Genomic DNA, 21335 nt, shown 5'->3' on the forward strand with positions numbered 1-21335 from the left:
ACTCTGACACGTCAGTCACACACACACTGACACGTAAGTCACACACACACACACACTCTGACACGTCAGTCACACACACACACACTCTGACACGTCAGTCACACTCACACACACACACTGACATGTCAGTCACACACACACACTCTGACACGTCAGTCACACACACACTCTGACACGTCAGTCACACTCACACACACACACTGACATGTCAGTCACACACACTCTGACACGTCAGTCACACACACACACACACTGACACGTCAGTCACACACACACACACTGACACGTCAGTCACACACACACACACACTGACACGTCAGTCACACACACACACACTCTGACACGTCAGTCACACACACACACACACTGACATGTCAGTCAAGATTCAAGATTCAAGAAGCTTTATTGTCATTTCAACCACATATAGCTGACACACACACACTGACACGTCAGTCACACACACACACACTCTGACACGTCAGTCACACACACACTCTGACACGTCAGTCACATACACACACACTCTGACAAGTCAGTCAGACACACACACCTGGCACACTCTGATGTCCAGCGCCTCGTGTCCCTGAGCGAGTGGTCTTAACTCCATGTCCAGCAGCGTCAGGGTCTTACCAGGTCCCCACCCCACCAGCCTGCCCGAGATCTGTGTGAAGGCCACGCCTTGGTAGGGCACGGTGGAGCAGGCGGGAGGTTCCCTCAGGAACCCGTCTGCGGTGTAGAACCTGACACGTCCACCACGGTGGAGACTCAGGAAGCCGTCTTCAGCTACGCCACATGACATGAGAGTCACTTCCTCCTCACAGGGGACATGGGAGACGTGCTGCAGGCCGTGGGCGAGGACACGTGGACAGACGTGTGAGTGAACCATCTGAGAGAAGAAAACAATGTTTATACTGTTTTACACACATCTGTCTATGTCTGTCTGTGTCTGTCTGTCTAATCTTCTGTCTGACCTTCTGTCTGTCTGTGTCTATCTAACCTTCTGTCTGTCTGTCTATCTGTCTGACCTTCTGTCTGTCTGTGTCTGTCTAACCTTATGTCTGTCTGTGTCTGTCTAACCTTCTGTCTGTCTGTCTATCTGTCTGACCTTCTGTCTGTCTGTGTCTGTCTAACCTTATGTCTGTCTGTCTAACCATCTATGTGTCTCTCTGTCTGACTTTTTATCTGTCTGTCTTTAACTTTCTGTCTGACTGTCTAACCTTCTGTCTGTCCGACCTTCTATCTGTCTGTCAAACCTCCTATTTGTCTGTCTATTTGTCTAACCTTCTCTGTGTCTGTCTGTCTAACCTTCTGTCTGTCTGTCTATCTGTCTGCTTGCCTGGCTGTCTGGATCTGTCTGTTTGTTAGTTAAGTGACACACTCTCACCTCCTCCAATCTTCACACAGATGAATAAATAAAATAAAATAAAATAAAATAAAATAAAATAAAATAAAATAAAATAAAATAAAATAAAATAAAATAAAATAAAATAAAATAAAATAAAATCTTTATCCGTGTGTATTGTCCATGCTGTTAAACTTCACTCGGAGTTTAAAGCTGCAGTCTCAGTCTAAACACATCACACACCCTGCGTTACCATGGCTACCGTCACTGACGGAATTCAATCCACTCCGTCCAGTTTTTCTGACCTTGCCCGCCTCCTTTGCTCGTTGTTAGGATACGGAGACGCTCAGTGTTAAGGGGCGTGGTCTGTACAAGCGTTTCATTTCCCATCAAAGAGCTGCTGTTAAACTGAGAACTTTGGTCTCGAGATCGTTTCCAGGACACGGAGAGGCGGAATTAGAGAGATCTCTGGAGCTGAGGCTTTTATACTAATATACAAATATTTTATAATATTTAATTTTTATAATAAAAGTAATAATAAAAAAGCATAATAATAATGAATATTTCTGTAAAACAAAGGTTTTACATGGAGAAAATATTACATTGCATTATTAAAATTTTTAACACGCTTTTATTTATTTATTTATTTATTTATTTAAAAAATGCCTAATTTTCTTTGTCAAAATTTATATTGTATATGATTCAGGTTTGTACAGTTAAATATTAAATGTTATTTAAAATAAATAAATAGTGGCGACCCCTGAAGGGAAAAGTCAAAAGAAGAGAAAAAGATTAAAAATAAATAAATAAATAAATTACGTAATTAATAATAATAATAATAATAATAATAATAATAATAATAATAATAATAATAATAATAATAAACTAAAAGCATTTAAAATATTGTAAAAAGTAATCCTGTGCATATACCATGACACTGTGTAGATATTGTATAGTGTTAAATAAACAAAAAGCATATTTTCAGTAAAGTATTAAAGTTTAAACAGTGATTGGTGTTATGATGTCCTGGAAAATATTTAATTATTTAAATTAATAAAAAATCAGAACAGGTTTATGTTTTTTTTAATGTGTCTGTTCATGGTGGTCTGTGTCTTATCAGCTGCATGTCACTCACATTCATTCATTTATTCTTTCATTCATTAGTTCGTTCATTGGTTCATTTATTTATTAATTCTTTGTTTATTCGTTTGTTGGTTCATTCATTTGTTCATTTATTCATTCATTCTTTGTTCATTTATTCATTCATTTATTCTTTGTTCATTTATTCATTCATTCATTTATTCGTTCATTCGTTCATTCATCTCCACTAAGCACTTTTTCTTGGTCCGGGTTGCTCTGGATCCGATGTCGATCCCGTGAACAGTGGGATAAAGCATAAATACACCGACAGTGATTGGTGCACACACTCATTCATACACTCCTTACTGCTAAAACTCATAATCCACAGAGTCTGACACGGAAATAGCTCCACCTGCTGGCCTCAATGCTTTACTTCATCTGCTCTTCATCATCAGCTTGAGCTTGATCAACTGGGGGATAAAGTAACTCTCTCTCTCTCTCTCTCTCTGTGTGTGTGTGTGCGTGATTACCTGACCAGAGACCAGAAACTTCTGTTTACTCAAAACTCATCTGTAAGTGCAGAAATTAAACTAAAAGAGGATATTTGTTCATTCAGAGGTATCAGTAAATATCACTCTCAATCCGGATCACTGATGGTTGTTAGCGTTTGATAAAGTAACCAGTGCAGTTTACTAGTCCTAATTTATACTGTACATACAACACCGTTAATAAGACTTCCTATTATTAAAGAAATTGTTTCGATTAGGAGTGTGTGAATCTCCCTCTAAAGCAATTTATTCACGACTGATTCAATATGATTCGAATCAACCCCCATTCGATTCAGATTCATTGCAAATGATTCACTCTGTGATTTATCTATAACCTTTTTGTCTTATTAACTTTAAAAGAAAGTTTCTATACTGTAAGTTTGTACAGGAATTAAATTGTTGTGAGATATTTTAGATTAAAGCAGCAGTTTTGCGGATATTTGAAGACTCTCGAACCAATTTTTCCCAGTTTCGATTCACGATTCATTGAATATGATTCGAATCAACTGTAATTCGATTCGAATCGATTCCTTGCAAATGATTCATTCTGTGATTACTCTTACTAACGAGTTGAGTATTTTGTAATGTTTATTACAACAGCTGCATTTAGACTTTTATTAAGTGAAACGTGTAAAAAATAGTCTCTCTCACACACACACACACACACGCTACTGATACAGTAAATAGAGTTAATACTGAGAAAAAAGCACAGATGTCTAAATGTGTCCTTTTATATATAAATATAGAATTCAGTAAACCATTAGCAGATTAAATCATGTAATAAAACACAACAATAACACAACATATTTAATACAAAAATAGAAACAGCCTTTACATGACCAAATGCTCCTGGACCTTTAGGAAATAAACAAATAGTGGAAAAAGTTCACGGTGTCTGTCTTTTACCCCTGAGGTATAAAAGTGTTTGATCTACCATCATTTACATGTTTGGATGAATCTGGAGTAAATTAGGAGTAACAGTGTGTATGTCTGTGTGTGTGTGTGTGTGTGTGTGTTTAGTGTTCAGAGTGTGTCTCGGGTCAGCAAGTGGAGTTTCTCCTTGTCCGAGGCTTGAGGAAGTGTGAGCGAGGGCAGCAGGAAGTGGACCTCCAGCCTCCCTGAGTGTTTAGCCATAGCGATGCCGGAGTAGGGGTTCTGCTTGGAGGCGTCGCCGAACACGGCCATGGCCGAGACTCTGTACACACAAAGCACATGAAACCTTAATTAACACTGTAATATTGTTTAATGCTGTGGTTGCTATGGTAACTGCATGAGCGTGTGTTGTAGTTATGGTCAGTACAGGTCAGTGTGGAGGTCCTGGGTGATGATTGGTGACTCATCTCTCTGTGTGAGATCCCAGATGTGCAAGACAGATGTAGAGTCCAGCGCACAGAACACGGAGCATCGGGTCGGGGAAAACTGCACGCACTGGACAGAACCATGACCTGGACCCACTGTCCACTCACACACCGCCTCATCACACGCCAACGCATGAAGACGCACTGAACCATCACTGCAGCCCACCTGCAACACACACAGACACACACAGGTTACTACAGGTCATTCACATATATCAACACACACACACACTCAGCAATCCTCACCAGAAAGAAAGGTTCTCCAGCGGGGCAGAACTCTAGAGCTGTGACTTCTGCTGGTTTCTCTCCACCTTTAGGCCTGTAGAGCTTGGGGACGGCTCGGAGTCCGTGTCTGGTACCGTGTCTGACCAAACCCTATGCAAAAACACACACACACACTTCACTGTCAATCCTTGCACCCAAACATACTTTAAAAGCCATAAAACCCATGGCTGCTTTCAGATGTAGGTTTTGTGGGCAGGGCTAACTGGTAAGTCTGACACTCCTCTGTTTATCGGCTGGTTTTCAGTTTTCTCTGCTCACCAGGTTACTGCCGATGAAGTAGTGGTTATAGTCTGAAGGTAGGAATTTCAGGACGAAGCTCAGGTGAGACGTGACCCCCAAGACCCCCTTGTCCACTCGAGGGATGGTCTGTAGAGAGGAACTGTGAAGGAGCTTCACCTTACCACCTGGACGCAGACCTGAGAAGGACACAGTGAGGACAGGGGAGTGAGGACAGAACACATTGAGGAATGAGGACATACATGACACAGAAAGGAGTGAGGACAGGGAGGACACAGTGAGGACAGAGGAGTAAGGAGAGGAAGAACATAGTGATGACCGAGTAGGGAGGACAGGAAGGACACAGTAAGGAGTGAAGACAGAAGAGTAAGTACAGGAAGAACACAGTGAGGAGAGAGGAGTGAGGACATGAAGGACACAGTGAGGAGTGAGGACATGGACACAGTGAGGACAGGAAGGACACAGTGAGGACAGGAATGACACAGTGAGGAGAGAGGAGTGAGGACATGAAGGACACAGTCAGGAGTGAGGACAGGAAAGGCACAGTGAGGAGTGAGGGCAGGAAGGGCACAGTGAGGACAGAGGAGTGAGGACAGGAAGGTAACAGTGAGGACAGAGGAGTGAGGACAGGAAGGACACCGTGAGGACAGGATGGACACAGTGACGAAAGGAAGGACACAGTGAGGTCAGGAAGGACACAGTGAGGAGTGAGGACAGGATGGACAGAGTGAGAACACTGGTAAACTCACCCAGATCTGTTTGGGATCCAGAATCATCAGCTCTGGGTAACTCGACTACAACCTGTATAGGAAAATTGAGAACAGTGTTGCTAGGCAACAGGAAAATACAGACACAAGCTAGACAATGACCATCAACTCATATTAATAGAATTATTAAAAAACAAAATAATAATAATAATAATAATAATAATAATACTATAACTGACTTACCCAAAGATTCAGGAGTCCATTTTCATCCAGTGACCCTAACTGGAAGGACAGACCCAGTGACTCTGCAATGTACAACAGAAAGGAAGTGTCTTAAATTCACTCCCTGTTCTACTTCCTGGTAAAAACACTTCTTTAAGGGAAAGGATGCTACAAAATACACAGCATTAACATTAGCATCAGACTATAAGCTAATCGCGATATTAAGAGTAGCATGACTTATGATAGTTATTACAATGTTATAACACTTATATCCTTATTTGGTTATAACTTCCTGTTTGGGTTAAACCTCACTTTTTTTACCTTCCTGATCCGGTAGCAGTGGATCTCTAAGCCCCGCCCCCACATTGACCAGGACAGGCTCAATGGATACTACAGGGGAGAAATGCCCCGCCCCTGACAGCACAGCATCTACACACACACACACACACACACACACAGAGTCAGATACACTTAATATCATCACTATCTATCAGTGTGTTGTTGGATATTTCACTAGAACAGGAAGTTGTAACCTGTGGAGAAGGTTGGGTGACGCAGCGTCCACTCCTCCTCACACACTCTGGTGTGTGTGTGGGATCCAGAATGTTCTCTCAGATCCCACACCAACACAGAGCCCACATCTGTCCCAGCAAACACCAGCATGGATTTCCCAGGACTGAAGCAGCAGCTCCGCACCTGACACACAGAGAGAAGGGAGACTCGTACCTGCACGTGTGTGTGTGTGTGTAAGTGTGTGTGTGTGTGAGTGAGTGTACCTCAGCTTCATAGATGAGGATTCTCTGAGGTGTGGACGGCTCCCAGATGTTCCACACACAGATCAGCGTCTTACTGTCGAGTGTGGCATCAATGGAGCCGGAGTGCAGGGCGTGAACGGAGAGCAAGGTGTGGGTCTGAGTCTGGGAGAAGTGCAACAATGTCACCTGTCGACCTGCACACATACACACACACACATACACACACACACACACACACAAGCACGCGTACACAGACAAACACACGTGCACACACACACAAGCACGCACACACAGACAAACATGCACACACACAGACAAACAAAAAGTGTGTTACCTTTTAGTAAGGGCAGTTTAGAGTTCAGTGTGTGTTACCTTGTAGTAAGGACAGTTTAGTGTGTGTGTGTGTGTGTATGTGTTACCTTGTAGTAAGGACAGTTTAGTGTGTGTGTGTGTGTGTATGTGTTACCTTGTAGTAAGGACAGTTTAGTGTGTATGTGTTACCTTGTAGTAAATTCAGTTTGGTGTGTGTGTGTGTGTGTGTTACCTTGTAGTAAGTTCAGTTTGGTGTGTGTGTGTGTGTTACCTTGTAGTAAGTTCAGTTTGGTGTGTGTGTGTGTGTGTTACCTTGTAGTAAGTTCAGTTTGGTGTGTGTGTGACCTTGTAGTAAGTTCAGTTTGGTGTGTGTGTGACCTTGTAGTAAGTTCAGTTTGGTGTGTGTGTGTGTGTGACCTTGTAGTAAGTTCAGTTTGGTGTGTGTGTGTTTGTGTGTGTGACCTTGTAGTAAGTTCAGTTTGGTGTGTGTGTGTGTGTGTGTGACCTTGTAGTAAGTTCAGTTTGGTGTGTGTGTGTTTGTGTGTGTTACCTTGTAGTAAGTTCAGTTTGGTGTGTGTGTGTGTGTGACCTTGTAGTAAGTTCAGTCTGGTGTGTGTGTGTGTGTGTGTGTTACCTTGTAGTAAGTTCAGTTTGGTGTGTGTGTGTGTGTGTTACCTTGTAGTAAGTTCAGTTTGGTGTGTGTGTGTGTTTGTGTGTTACCTTGTAGTAAGTTCAGTCTGGTGTGTGTGTGTGTGTGTGTGTTACCTTGTAGTAAGTTCAGTTTGGTGTTTGTGTGTGTTTGTGTGACCTTGTAGTAAGTTCAGTTTGGTGTGTGTGTGTTTGTGTGTGTGTGTGTGTGTGTGTGTTACCTTGTAGTAAGTTCAGTTTGGGGTGTGTGTGTGTGTTTGTGTGTGTATGTGTTACCTTGTAGTAAGTTCAGTTTGGTGTGTGTGTGTGTGTTTGTGTGTGTGTGTGTTACCTTGTAGTAAGTTCAGTTTGGTGTGTGTGTGTGTGTGTTACCTTGTAGTAAGTTCAGTTTGGTGTGTGTGTGTTACCTTGTAGTAAGTTCAGTTTGGTGTGTGTGTGTGTGTGTGTTACCTTGTAGTAAGTTCAGTTTGGTGTGTGTGTGTGTGTGTTACCTTGTAGTAAGTTCAGTTTGGTGTGTGTGTGTTACCTTGTAGTAAGTTCAGTTTGGGGTGTGTGTGTGTGTTTGTGTGTGTATGTGTTACCTTGTAGTAAGTTCAGTTTGGTGTGTGTGTTTGTGTGTGTATGTGTTACCTTGTAGTAAGTTCAGTTTGGTGTGTGTGTGTGTGTTTGTGTGTGTGTGTGTGTTACCTTGTAGTAAGTTCAGTTTGGTGTGTGTGTGTGTGTTTGTGTGTGTATGTGTTACCTTGTAGTAAGTTCAGTTTGGTGTGTGTGTGTGTGTGTGTTACCTTGTAGTAAGTTCAGTTTGGGGTGTGTGTGTGTGTTTGTGTGTGTATGTGTTACCTTGTAGTAAGTTCAGTTTGGTGTGTGTGTGTGTGTGTGTGTTACCTTGTAGTAAGTTCAGTTTGGTGTGTGTGTGTGTGTGTGTGTTACCTTGTAGTAAGTTCAGTTTGGGGTGTGTGTGTGTGTGTTACCTTGTAGTAAGTTCAGTTTGGTGTGTGTGTGACCTTGTAGTAAGTTCAGTTTGGTGTGTGTGTGACCTTGTAGTAAGTTCAGTTTGGTGTGTGTGTGTGTGTGTGTGTTACCTTGTAGTAAGTTCAGTTTGGTGTGTGTGTGTGTGTGTGTGTTACCTTGTAGTAAGTTCAGTTTGGTGTGTGTGTGTGTGTGTGTGTTACCTTGTAGTAAGTTCAGTTTGGTGTGTGTGTGTGTGTGTGTGTTACCTTGTAGTAAGTTCAGTTTGGTGTGTGTGTGTGTGTGTGACCTTGTAGTAAGTTCAGTTTGGTGTGTGTGTGTTTGTGTGTGTGACCTTGTAGTAAGTTCAGTTTGGTGTGTGTGTGACCTTGTAGTAAGTTCAGTTTGGTGTGTGTGTGACCTTGTAGTAAGTTCAGTTTGGTGTGTGTGTGTGTGTGTTACCTTGTAGTAAGTTCAGTTTGGTGTGTGTGTGTGTGTGTGTGTGACCTTGTAGTAAGTTCAGTTTGGTGTGTGTGTGTGTGTGTGTGTGTTACCTTGTAGTAAGTTCAGTTTGGTGTGTGTGTGTGTGACCTTGTAGTAAGTTCAGTCTGGTGTGTGTGTGTGTGTGTGTGTTACCTTGTAGTAAGTTCAGTTTGGTGTGTGTGTGTGTGTGACCTTGTAGTAAGTTCAGTTTGGTGTGTGTGTGTTTGTGTGTGTGTGTGTGTGTGTGTGTGTGTTACCTTGTAGTAAGTTCAGTTTGGGGTGTGTGTGTGTGTTTGTATGTGTATGTGTTACCTTGTAGTAAGTTCAGTTTGGTGTGTGTGTGTGTGTTTGTGTGTGTATGTGTTACCTTGTAGTAAGTTCAGTTTGGTGTGTGTGTGTGTGTTTGTGTGTGTGTGTGTTACCTTGTAGTAAGTTCAGTTTGGTGTGTGTGTGTGTGTGTGTGTTACCTTGTAGTAAGTTCAGTTTGGTGTGTGTGTGTTACCTTGTAGTAAGTTCAGTTTGGGGTGTGTGTGTGTTTGTGTGTCTCTGTGTGTGAATGTGTTACCTTGTAGGAAGTTCAGTTTGGTGTGTGTGTGTGTGTGTGTTACCTTGTAGTAAGTTCAGTTTGGTGTGTGTGTGTGTTACCTTGTAGTAAGTTCAGTTTGGGGTGTGTGTGTGTGTTTGTGTGTGTGTGTGTTACCTTGTAGTAAGTTCAGTTTGGTGTGTGTGTGTGTGTTTGTGTGTGTATGTGTTACCTTGTAGTAAGTTCAGTTTGGTGTGTGTGTGTGTGTGTGTGTTTGTGTGTGTGTGTGTTACCTTGTAGTAAGTTCAGTTTGGGGTGTGTGTGTGTGTTTGTGTGTGTATGTGTTACCTTGTAGTAAGTTCAGTTTGGTGTGTGTGTGTGTTACCTTGTAGTAAGTTCAGTTTGGTGTGTGTGTGTGTGTGTTACCTTGTAGTAAGTTCAGTTTGGGGTGTGTGTGTGTGTTTGTGTGTGTATGTGTTACCTTGTAGTAAGTTCAGTTTGGTGTGTGTGTGTGTGTTTGTGTGTGTGTGTGTTACCTTGTAGTAAGTTCAGTTTGGTGTGTGTGTGTGTTACCTTGTAGTAAGTTCAGTTTGGTGTGTGTGTGTGTGTGTGTTACCTTGTAGGAAGTTCAGTTTGGGGTGTGTGTGTGTGTTTGTGTGTGTATGTGTTACCTTGTAGTAAGTTCAGTTTGGTGTGTGTGTGTGTGTTTGTGTGTGTGTGTGTTACCTTGTAGTAAGTTCAGTTTGGTGTGTGTGTGTGTGTTTGTGTGTGTGTGTGTTACCTTGTAGTAAGTTCAGTTTGGTGTGTGTGTGTGTTACCTTGTAGTAAGTTCAGTTTGGTGTGTGTGTGTGTGTGTTTGTGTGTGTGTGTGTGTGTGTGTTACCTTGTAGTAAGTTCAGTTTGGTGTGTGTGTGTGTGTGTGTTACCTTGTAGGAAGTTCAGTTTGGTGTGTGTGTGTGTTACCTTGTAGTAAGTTCAGTTTGGGGTGTGTGTGTGTGTGTGTGTTACCTTGTAGTAAGTTCAGTTTGGTGTGTGTGTGTGTGTGTGTGTGTGTTACCTTGTAGTAAGTTCAGTTTGGGGTGTGTGTGTGTTTGTGTGTCTCTGTGTGTGAATGTGTTACCTTGTAGGAAGTTCAGTTTGGTGTGTGTGTGTGTGTGTGTTACCTTGTAGTAAGTTCAGTTTGGTGTGTGTGTGTGTGTGTGTTACCTTGTAGTAAGTTCAGTTTGGGGTGTGTGTGTGTGTTTGTGTGTGTATGTGTTACCTTGTAGTAAGTTCAGTTTGGTGTGTTTGTGTGTGTATGTGTTACCTTGTAGTAAGTTCAGTTTGGTGTGTGTGTGTGTTACCTTGTAGTAAGTTCAGTTTGGTGTGTGTGTGTGTTACCTTGTAGTAAGTTCAGTTTGGTGTGTGTGTGTGTTACCTTGTAGTAAGTTCAGTTTGGTGTGTGTGTGTGTGTGTGTTACCTTGTAGTAAGTTCAGTTTGGTGTGTGTGTGTGTGTTACCTTGTAGTAAGTTCAGTTTGGTGTGTGTGTGTTACCTTGTAGTAAGTTCAGTTTGGTGTGTGTGTGTGTGTGTGTTACCTTGTAGTAAGTTCAGTTTGGTGTGTGTGTGTGTGTTTGTGTGTGTGTGTGTTACCTTGTAGTAAGTTCAGTTTGGTGTGTGTGTGTGTGTGTGTTTGTGTGTGTGTGTGTTACCTTGTAGTAAGTTCAGTTTGGGGTGTGTGTGTGTGTTTGTGTGTGTGTGTGTTACCTTGTAGTAAGTTCAGTTTGGTGTGTGTGTGTGTGTGTTTGTGTGTGTGTGTGTTACCTTGTAGTAAGTTCAGTTTGGGGTGTGTGTGTGTTACCTTGTAGTAAGTTCAGTTTGGGGTGTGTGTGTGTGTTTGTGTGTCTCTGTGTGTGTATGTGTTACCTTGTAGTAAGTTCAGTTTGGGGTGTGTGTGTGTGTTTGTGTGTGTATGTGTTACCTTGTAGTAAGTTCAGTTTGGGGTGTGTGTGTGTGTTTGTGTGTGTGTGTGTTACCTTGTAGTAAGTTCAGTTTGGTGTGTGTGTGTGTTACCTTGTAGTAAGTTCAGTTTGGTGTGTGTGTGTGTGTGTGTTACCTTGTAGTAAGTTCAGTTTGGTGTGTGTGTGTGTGTGTGTGTGTGACCTTGTAGTAAGTTCAGTTTGGTGTGTGTGTGTGTGTGTGTTACCTTGTAGTAAGTTCAGTTTGGTGTGTGTGTGTGTGTGTGTGACCTTGTAGTAAGTTCAGTTTGGTGTGTGTGTGTGTGTGTGTGTTACCTTGTAGTAAGTTCAGTTTGGTGTGTGTGTGTGTGTTACCTTGTAGTAAGTTCAGTTTGGTGTGTGTGTGTGTGTTTGTGTGTGTGTGTGTTACCTTGTAGTAAGTTCAGTTTGGTGTGTGTGTGTGTGTTTGTGTGTGTGTGTGTTACCTTGTAGTAAGTTCAGTTTGGTGTGTGTGTGTGTTACCTTGTAGTAAGTTCAGTTTGGTGTGTGTGTGTGTTACCTTGTAGTAAGTTCAGTTTGGTGTGTGTGTGTGTTACCTTGTAGTAAGTTCAGTTTGGTGTGTGTGTGTTACCTTGTAGTAAGTTCAGTTTGGTGTGTGTGTGTGTGTGTGTTACCTTGTAGTAAGTTCAGTTTGGTGTGTGTGTGTTACCTTGTAGTAAGTTCAGTTTGGGGTGTGTGTGTGTGTTTGTATGTGTATGTGTTACCTTGTAGTAAGTTCAGTTTGGTGTGTGTGTGTGTGTTTGTGTGTGTATGTGTTACCTTGTAGTAAGTTCAGTTTGGTGTGTGTGTGTGTGTTTGTGTGTGTGTGTGTTACCTTGTAGTAAGTTCAGTTTGGTGTGTGTGTGTGTTACCTTGTAGTAAGTTCAGTTTGGTGTGTGTGTGTGTTACCTTGTAGTAAGTTCAGTTTGGTGTGTGTGTGTGTGTGTGTTACCTTGTAGTAAGTTCAGTTTGGGGTGTGTGTGTGTGTTACCTTGTAGTAAGTTCAGTTTGGTGTGTGTGTGTGTGTGTGTTACCTTGTAGTAAGTTCAGTTTGGGGTGTGTGTGTGTGTTTGTGTGTGTGTGTGTTACCTTGTAGTAAGTTCAGTTTGGTGTGTGTGTGTGTGTTTGTGTGTGTATGTGTTACCTTGTAGTAAGTTCAGTTTGGTGTGTGTGTGTGTGTGTGTGTGTGTGTGTTACCTTGTAGTAAGTTCAGTTTGGTGTGTGTGTGTGTGTGTGTGTGTGTTACCTTGTAGTAAGTTCAGTTTGGTGTGTGTGTGTGTGTGTGTTACCTTGTAGTAAGTTCAGTTTGGGGTGTGTGTGTGTGTTTGTGTGTGTATGTGTTACCTTGTAGTAAGTTCAGTTTGGTGTGTGTGTGTGTGTTTGTGTGTGTATGTGTTACCTTGTAGTAAGTTCAGTTTGGTGTGTGTGTGTGTTACCTTGTAGTAAGTTCAGTTTGGTGTGTGTGTGTGTTACCTTGTAGTAAGTTCAGTTTGGTGTGTGTGTGTGTTACCTTGTAGTAAGTTCAGTTTGGTGTGTGTGTGTGTGTGTGTGTTACCTTGTAGGAAGTTCAGTTTGGTGTGTGTGTGTGTGTGTTACCTTGTAGTAAGTTCAGTTTGGTGTGTGTGTGTGTGTGTGTTACCTTGTAGTAAGTTCAGTTTGGGGTGTGTGTGTGTGTTTGTGTGTGTGTGTGTTACCTTGTAGTAAGTTCAGTTTGGTGTGTGTGTGTGTGTTTGTGTGTGTGTGTGTTACCTTGTAGTAAGTTCAGTTTGGTGTGTGTGTGTGTGTTTGTGTGTGTGTGTGTTACCTTGTAGTAAGTTCAGTTTGGTGTGTGTGTGTGTGTGTGTTACCTTGTAGGAAGTTCAGTTTGGTGTGTGTGTGTGTGTTTGTGTGTGTGTGTGTTACCTTGTAGTAAGTTCAGTTTGGTGTGTGTGTGTGTGTGTGTTTGTGTGTGTGTGTGTTACCTTGTAGTAAGTTCAGTTTGGGGTGTGTGTGTGTGTTTGTGTGTGTGTGTGTTACCTTGTAGTAAGTTCAGTTTGGTGTGTGTGTGTGTGTGTTTGTGTGTGTGTGTGTTACCTTGTAGTAAGTTCAGTTTGGGGTGTGTGTGTGTGTGTGTTACCTTGTAGTAAGTTCAGTTTGGGGTGTGTGTGTGTGTTTGTGTGTCTCTGTGTGTGTATGTGTTACCTTGTAGTAAGTTCAGTTTGGGGTGTGTGTGTGTGTTTGTGTGTGTATGTGTTACCTTGTAGTAAGTTCAGTTTGGGGTGTGTGTGTGTGTTTGTGTGTGTATGTGTTACCTTGTAGTAAGTTCAGTTTGGGGTGTGTGTGTGTGTTTGTGTGTGTGTGTGTTACCTTGTAGTAAGTTCAGTTTGGGGTGTGTGTGTGTGTTTGTGTGTGTATGTGTTACCTTGTAGTAAGTACAGTTTGGTGTGTGTGTGTGTGTTACCTTGTAGTAAGTTCAGTTTGGTGTGTGTGTGTTACCTTGTAGTAAGTTCAGTTTGGTGTGTGTGTGTGTGTGTGTTACCTTGTAGTAAGTTCAGTTTGGTGTGTGTGTGTGTGTGTGTGTGACCTTGTAGTAAGTTCAGTTTGGTGTGTGTTTGTGTGTGTGTTACCTTGTAGTAAGTTCAGTTTGGTGTGTGTGTGTGTGTGTGTGACCTTGTAGTAAGTTCAGTTTGGTGTGTGTGTGTGTGTGTGTTACCTTGTAGTAAGTTCAGTTTGGTGTGTGTGTGTGTGTTACCTTGTAGTAAGTTCAGTTTGGGGTGTGTGTGTGTGTTTGTGTGTGTATGTGTTACCTTGTAGTAAGTTCAGTTTGGTGTGTGTGTGTGTGTTTGTGTGTGTGTGTGTGTTACCTTGTAGTAAGTTCAGTTTGGTGTGTGTGTGTGTGTGTTTGTGTGTGTGTGTGTGTTACCTTGTAGTAAGTTCAGTTTGGTGTGTGTGTGTGTGTTTGTGTGTGTGTGTGTTACCTTGTAGTAAGTTCAGTTTGGGGTGTGTGTGTGTGTTTGTGTGTGTGTGTGTTACCTTGTAGTAAGTTCAGTTTGGTGTGTGTGTGTGTGTGTTTGTGTGTGTGTGTTACCTTGTAGTAAGTTCAGTTTGGGGTGTGTGTGTGTGTGTGTTACCTTGTAGTAAGTTCAGTTTGGGGTGTGTGTGTGTTTGTGTGTCTCTGTGTGTGTATGTGTTACCTTGTAGTAAGTTCAGTTTGGGGTGTGTGTGTGTGTTTGTGTGTGTATGTGTTACCTTGTAGTAAGTTCAGTTTGGGGTGTGTGTGTGTGTTTGTGTGTGTGTGTGTGTTTGTGTGTGTGTGTGTTACCTTGTAGTAAGTTCAGTTTGGGGTGTGTGTGTGTGTTTGTGTGTGTATGTGTTACCTTGTAGTAAGTTCAGTTTGGGGTGTGTGTGTGTGTTTGTGTGTGTATGTGTTACCTTGTAGTAAGTACAGTTTGGTGTGTGTGTGTGTTACCTTGTAGTAAGTTCAGTTTGGTGTGTGTTTGTGTGTGTATGTGTTACCTTGTAGTAAGTTCAGTTTGGTGTGTGTGTGTGTGTTACCTTGTAGTAAGTTCAGTTTGGGGTGTGTGTGTGTTTGTGTGTCTCTGTGTGTGAATGTGTTACCTTGTAGGAAGTTCAGTTTGGTGTGTGTGTGTGTGTGTTACCTTGTAGTAAGTTCAGTTTGGTGTGTGTGTGTGTTACCTTGTAGTAAGTTCAGTTTGGGGTGTGTGTGTGTGTTTGTGTGTGTATGTGTTACCTTGTAGTAAGTTCAGTTTGGGGTGTGTGTGTGTGTTTGTGTGTGTATGTGTTACCTTGTAGTAAGTTCAGTTTGGTGTGTGTGTGTGTTACCTTGTAGTAAGTTCAGTTTGGGGTGTGTGTGTGTGTTTGTGTGTGTATGTGTTACCTTGTAGTAAGTTCAGTTTGGTGTGTGTGAGTGTTTTTGTGTGTGTATGTGTTACCTTGTAGTAAGTTCAGTTTGGTGTGTGTATGTGTTACCTTGTAGTAAGTTCAGTTTGGTGTGTGTGAGTGTTTTTGTGTGTGTATGTGTTACCTTGTAGTAAGTTCAGTTTGGTGTGTGTGTGTTTGTGTCTGTGTGTGTGTGTGTTACCTTGTAGTAAGTTCAGTTTGGTGTGTGTGTGTTTGTGTGTGTGTGTGTGTGTTACCTTGTAGTAAGTTCAGTTTGGTGTGTGTGTGTGTGTGTGTTACCTTGTAGTAAGTTCAGTTTGGTGTTGAGTTGAACACAGCCGTCACTGAAGGAATGTGTGTATGTTTGGGACTGAAGTTTTTTCACAGAGTTGCTCTCAGCGATGTTTTCCTCCAGCAACACTGCCATCACCTGCACACACACACACACACACACACACACACACACATTAGAACTGGCTGAAGTGCAGTGTTTTCAGTGAAAGCAGTGATATAAATCCCACCTGTGTGGCAGAACGGAGAAACGCAGCCAGTTGCTTCGAGTCCGCGGTCGTCTTGGTAACGGTCTCGTCCGATGCATTCTGGGAAACCTGTGGGCCTGTGGGTCATTTAACATCTGCCGGTCAGTCATTCCGTCATTGCCACACCTCCTTATATCAGATGTTTATCCGTTACGCGGTGTTCCTCACCTCCACACGCGGTGCTGCTCTCCGGCGGATGTTGTGTCCACTTGTCCGTCACGTCCGTCTCGTCCGTCTGAGCGTCTCGCTCCATGTAATCCTCGTTGCACTGCACGTAGGCCTGAGAGGACAATTATGATAAAATCAGTTCATGTGCATCATGTCCCTGTGAAGGAGCTGTTACTATGGAAACGAGGGGGAAAAACTGAGAGAGTGTTACTGCATCATAAAATCTATCAGCCAATCTGACTCCATTATGCAAATTAGATGAGAGTGTATGAAAGCTCGGAGGAGGTTTCCAGGGTAAAGGTGGTGTGGGTTTGTGTGGGGTTGATCATCACAGAATGATGTACAGATTTCACACACACACACACACACACACACACACATTCCCGAATAATAAGTATAAATAAAATGACAACTTATTAAAGGAATGAAGTCAGGAGCTAACGCTGTGTAATGATTTTGTTTAAGCGTGTGGGGTTGAGTAGGAGAGACCTGCTTGGTGTTGGCCATGCCGTAGCTCCTGATGTACAGGTCATACTCTCGGACCGGAGGCAAGTCCAGGAGACACTCTGTGACGGAAAAGTCCAGATCGATCAGGCGCAGGAGCTCAGAGCTGCGTTTCCTATGCCACAGAAAAAAAGTCAGGTATCGAGATCTCTCAGTAACTCACTAACTGACTCGCTTACTTATTGACTCACTCTCTGACTCGCTGTCTGACTCACTCACTGACTCGCTCACTTATTGACTCACTCTCTGACTCGCTCACTGACTAACTTACTTATTGACTCACTTTCTGACTCGCTCACTTATTAACTCAATCACTGACTCATTTATTGACTCACTCACTGACTCACTCACTTATTGTCTCAATCACTGACTCACTCACTTATTGACTCAGTCACTGCCTCATTTATTGACTCACTCACTGACTCACACACTGATGGACACACTGACTCAGTCACTTGTTGAATCACTCATTTATTGACTTACTCACTTATTGTCTCAATCACTGACTCGCTCACTGAATCACTCACAAACACACACTTACCTTTGTTTATCTGAGGCTTGCTGGTTTATCTCTCTCTGCCTCGCTGCAGTGAAGTCGATGACTCTGCTGTACGTTCGACTATTCCTTAAACGGCTCTCTGAATCAGCACTCACTAACAGAAACACACACACAGACGGAGGTGTGTTTTATTGTGAAGTTTTCCACACCTGAACCTTGGATCTTATCTCCAGCCATGAGAGATGACAGTTACCTGTGATGGAGATCTCCGACTCCTGGGTGGAGTGAGCAGTGCTGAGAAGCTCGTTCTCCTTCTCCATGGCTCTCTGGATGGCTTCCACCTCCCGTCTGCTGCATGGACTCAGCTCTCTCTTGACTTCCCTCCGTTCATCTTCATGCACCTCTTCCTCCTCCTCTCCTTCTTCTTCTTTATCCTCATCAAACTCCTCAAAGTCTTCCTCATAGTCCTGAAGAGAGACACAGAGATGAAGGCCCACAAACAAATCCATCACAGCAGAACATCTGCAATTCTACAGCTGAAAAACTCCACTCAGTTTTCAGGGCCATAAATCCAGTGAAAGTGAGAAGACTAATCAGTTCTAGCAGATGAAGAACAGGATTTTTTGAAGAGATAAGAGTAGATATTTCTAAATAACCCAGATTTATTTATTTGTTTGTTTACTTGTTTAATTGTTCATTTATTTGTTTACTTACTTATTCATTTTATTTTATTTTAAATAATAGCCTCAGTGATGTCTGGTGGGATTCACTAAATTATTAATTAATTAATTAATTAATAATTATTAATAATAATTTCTAATTAATTAGAAAAAAAGATAATAGTCTACATTTGGAAGAGACATAAAATATGTCTGTTTTAAGAAAATTAAAAAATAAATCCAGCCCTAATTGTCGTCTCTGTATCTCGTGACATTTAAATTTTTTGTTATTGAAAAATGACAGTCCTTATTTTTATTTGTTTATATTTATATTTATAATGAAAGTTACTTCCTGTTTTCAGTTATCTTACAGGAACCTGTGGGATAAAACACATATAATGGATGGATGGATGGATGGATGGATGGATGGATAGATAGATAGATAGATAGATAGATAGATAGATAGATAGATAGATAGAGACAGACAGACAGACAGACAGACAGACAGACAGATACAGACAGACAGACAGACAGACAGACAGACAGACAGATAGATAGATAGATAGATAGATAGATAGATAGATAGATAGATAGATAGATAGATAGATAGATAGATATAGACAGACAGACAGATAGACAGACAAGCAAAAACTCACCATTTTCTTGCAGCACCAATCCGTTCGAAAGCAATAAGTACACACACACACGCACACACACACATGATGAAATGACCCATGGACTGTAGCTGACCGTCTCTAACAGCACACTCCACTCTCACCTCAAAATCATCCTCATAATCTTCATTCCCATAATCCACTGCTTCTTCTCGGTTGTCCTCGGTCACGTCGTGTTCTACCTGCATGCTCACGGATACATGTGAACATACATAACACATCTTCTCTTCTGACCAGTCAGAATCCAGAACTGTGTGTGTGTGCGTGTGCGTGTGTACCTCCTGCAGGGTTTTTCTCTGTACACTCTCATGCTCTCGGTGTCTCTGACTCGAGTCGTCGTGCCTCTTTTCTCTCCGTTTATCCCTTTCCTCTCTCTCCCTCGCTCCATCTCCGTTCTGATGTCTGTGTCTCCGCTCGATCTCGAGCTCTCTGTCCTGCTAGAACCGACAGTGACATGAGTGCGCACACACACACACACACTACAGCTGGGTCCGAACATGTGAGTGCACATAGTATTAGAGCTTATGACAAACACTGAGTGCACTGGACCTGGACCAGCTTATAGACTGTTTAATAATAATAATATTATTATTATTGTTATTAATATTAATATTAATAGTTTGGTGGAGTTACATGGTTGAATTGTACATGCTGTTCCTTCTCTCTTCTCTTTTGCTCTCTTCTTTCCTCTGAAATACAAGAGAAAGGAGTTTAAGGAGGTGTGGCCTCTGTGTGTGTCTGTGTGTTTGTGTGGGTCAGTCTCAGTGATGGAGGTGTGGCCTCTGTGGTGTGTGTCAGTCTCAGTGAAGGAAGTGTGGCCTCTGTGTATATCAGTCAAAGAGAAGGAGGCATGGCCTCTGTGTGTGTCAGTCTCAGTGAAGGAGGCGTGGCCTGTGTGTGTGTGTGTCAGTCCCAGTGACGAAAGTGTGGCCTCTGTGTGTGTGCCAATCTCAGTGAAGGAGGTGTGGCCTGTGTGTGTCAGTCTCAGTGAAGGAGGCGTGGCTCTGTGTGTGTCAGTCTCAGTGAAGGAGGCGTGGCCTCTATGTATATGTCAGTCTCAGTGAAGGAGACGTGGCCTCTGTGTGTGTCAATCTCAGTGAAGGAGGCATGGCCTGTGTGTGTGTGTGTGTCAGTCTCAGTGAAGGAGGCGTGGCCTCTGTGTGTGTCAGTCTCAGTGAAGGAGGCGTGGCCTCTGTGTGTGTGCCAATCTCAGTGAAGGAGGCATGGCCTCTGTGTGGGTCAGTCTCAGTGAAGGAGGTGTGGCCTCTGTGTGTGTGTGTGTGTGTGTCAGTCTCAGTGAAGGAGGTGTGGCCTCTGTGTATATCAGTCAAAGAGAAGGAGGCATGGCCTCTGTGTGTGTCAGTCTCAGTGAAGGAGGCGTGGCCTGTGTGTGTGTGTGTGTCAGTCCCAGTGACGAAAGTGTGGCCTCTGTGTGTGTGCCAATCTCAGTGAAGGAGGTGTGGCCTGTGTGTGTCAGTCTCAGTGAAGGAGGCGTGGCTCTGTGTGTGTCAGTCTCAGTGAAGGAGGCGTGGCCTCTATGTGTATGTCAGTCTCAGTGAAGGAGGCATGGCCTCTGTGTGTGACAGTCTCAGTGAAGGAGGCATGGCCTCTGTGTGTGACAGTCTCAGTGAAGGAGGCATGGCCTGTGTGTGTGTGTGTCAGTCTCAGTGAAGGAGGCGTGGCCTCTGTGTGTGTCAGTCGCAGTGAAGGAGGCGTGGCCTCTGTGTGTGTCAATCTCAGTGAAGGAGGCGTGGCCTCTGTGTGTGTCAATCTCAGCGAAGGAGGCGTGGCCTCTGTGTGTGTCAATCTCAGTGAAGGAGGCGTGGCCTCTGTGTGTGTCAATCTCAGTGAAGGAGGCGTGGCCTCTGTGTGTGTCAATCTCAGTGAAGGAGGCGTGGCCTCTGTGTGTGTCAATCTCAGTGAAGGAGGCGTGGCCTCTGTGTGTGTCAATCTCAGTGAAGGAGGCGTGGCCTCTGTGTGTGTCAATCTCAGTGAAGGAGGCGTGGCCTCTGTGTGTGTCAGTCTCAGTGAAGGAGAAATAAAGTTGTTGAATAATCTCACCTGTGTCTGTTTGTCCCGTGTTCTGTCTGTGACCGTGTTTCTCTCGTCTTTCTTGCTCTCTCCATTCTCTTCCCTGTTCTTCACCTCCACGGCGATGCTCCCTCTCTCTGTGCCTCTCTTTCCTTTCTTTCTCTCTTTCCAGTGACTTGTCCCCCACATCTAGATGAACCATCTCTTTTCTTCTTTCATTTTCTCGCTCTGCCCTCCTCCTCTCCCTCTCTCTGTCTTTTTCCCTATCCCTCTCTTCCCCTCTATCTCTCACTGCCTCCCTGGCTCTATCTCTCTCTTTTTCTCTCAATCTATCTCTGTCCTTTTCCCTGTCCTTCTTTTCTCTGTCTCCATATTTTTCCCTGTCCTTCTTTTCTCGTTCTCTGTCTTTCTCCCTGTCTCTCTTTTCTCTCTCTCTGTCTTTCACCCAGTCCCTTTTTTCTCTCTCTCTATCTTTTCCCCTGTCCCTCTTTTCTCTCTCTCTGTCCTTTTCCCTATCGCTCTCCTTATTTCTCTCTTTCTCCCTATTCCTCTTTTCCCTTTCCTTCTCTTTTTCCCTGTCTCTCTCTTTTGCCCTCTCCCTCAATCCATCTCTATCTCTTTCCTTCTCTTTTTCCCTGTCTCTCTCCCTCAATCTGTCTCTTTCTTTCTCTTTTTCTCTGTCTCTGTCCTTATACCGGTCTCTCTGCCTCTCTCTGTCTCCTCGGTCCTGGGTGTCACCTGGCTCTCTCTCTCTCTGTTTCCTGCTCTCTTTCTCTCGCTCATCCCTCGTTTCTCCTCCTCCTCTCCTGCCGCTTTCCTCTCTCTGCTTCCTTCTCTCTCTCTCCGGGTCTCGGTGTGATCTCTCTCTCCTCCTGCTGCTCTCCTCCTCTTGGCTCTGGGAATCAATCAGTATTTTTTAGATTTGTATCTATCATTACACACACACACACACACACAC

General features: G+C 43.2%; 1 protein-coding gene across 4 annotated transcripts in view; it reads right to left on the reverse strand.

The window, feature by feature from the left end:
- Positions 1 to 3683: 3683 nt before the first annotated feature.
- The window catches only part of dync2i1 (dynein 2 intermediate chain 1), a 17982-nt gene continuing 330 nt past the window's right edge, over positions 3684 to 21335 (reverse strand). Inside the window, exons 3-21 of one of the 4 annotated variants that reach the window (XM_058395651.1) lie at positions 20408 to 21272; positions 18980 to 19035; positions 18625 to 18783; positions 18451 to 18528; positions 17267 to 17480; positions 17056 to 17167; positions 16500 to 16629; positions 16011 to 16122; positions 15825 to 15919; positions 15604 to 15733; positions 6556 to 6728; positions 6313 to 6475; positions 6101 to 6208; positions 5801 to 5862; positions 5600 to 5651; positions 4872 to 5029; positions 4575 to 4703; positions 4271 to 4494; positions 3684 to 4165 (exon numbers count right to left, since the gene is read on the reverse strand). In XM_058395651.1, coding sequence (XP_058251634.1) covers positions 3994 to 4165; positions 4271 to 4494; positions 4575 to 4703; positions 4872 to 5029; positions 5600 to 5651; positions 5801 to 5862; positions 6101 to 6208; positions 6313 to 6475; positions 6556 to 6728; positions 15604 to 15733; positions 15825 to 15919; positions 16011 to 16122; positions 16500 to 16629; positions 17056 to 17167; positions 17267 to 17480; positions 18451 to 18528; positions 18625 to 18783; positions 18980 to 19035; positions 20408 to 21272 — 3192 coding nt within the window. In that variant the 3' untranslated portion in view covers positions 3684 to 3993. The other 3 variants (XM_058395650.1, XM_058395649.1, XM_058395652.1) reach the window with 3 other exon arrangements.

Source organism: Hemibagrus wyckioides, linkage group LG07 (assembly GCF_019097595.1).
Source record: "Hemibagrus wyckioides isolate EC202008001 linkage group LG07, SWU_Hwy_1.0, whole genome shotgun sequence".
NCBI lineage: Eukaryota > Metazoa > Chordata > Actinopteri > Siluriformes > Bagridae > Hemibagrus > Hemibagrus wyckioides.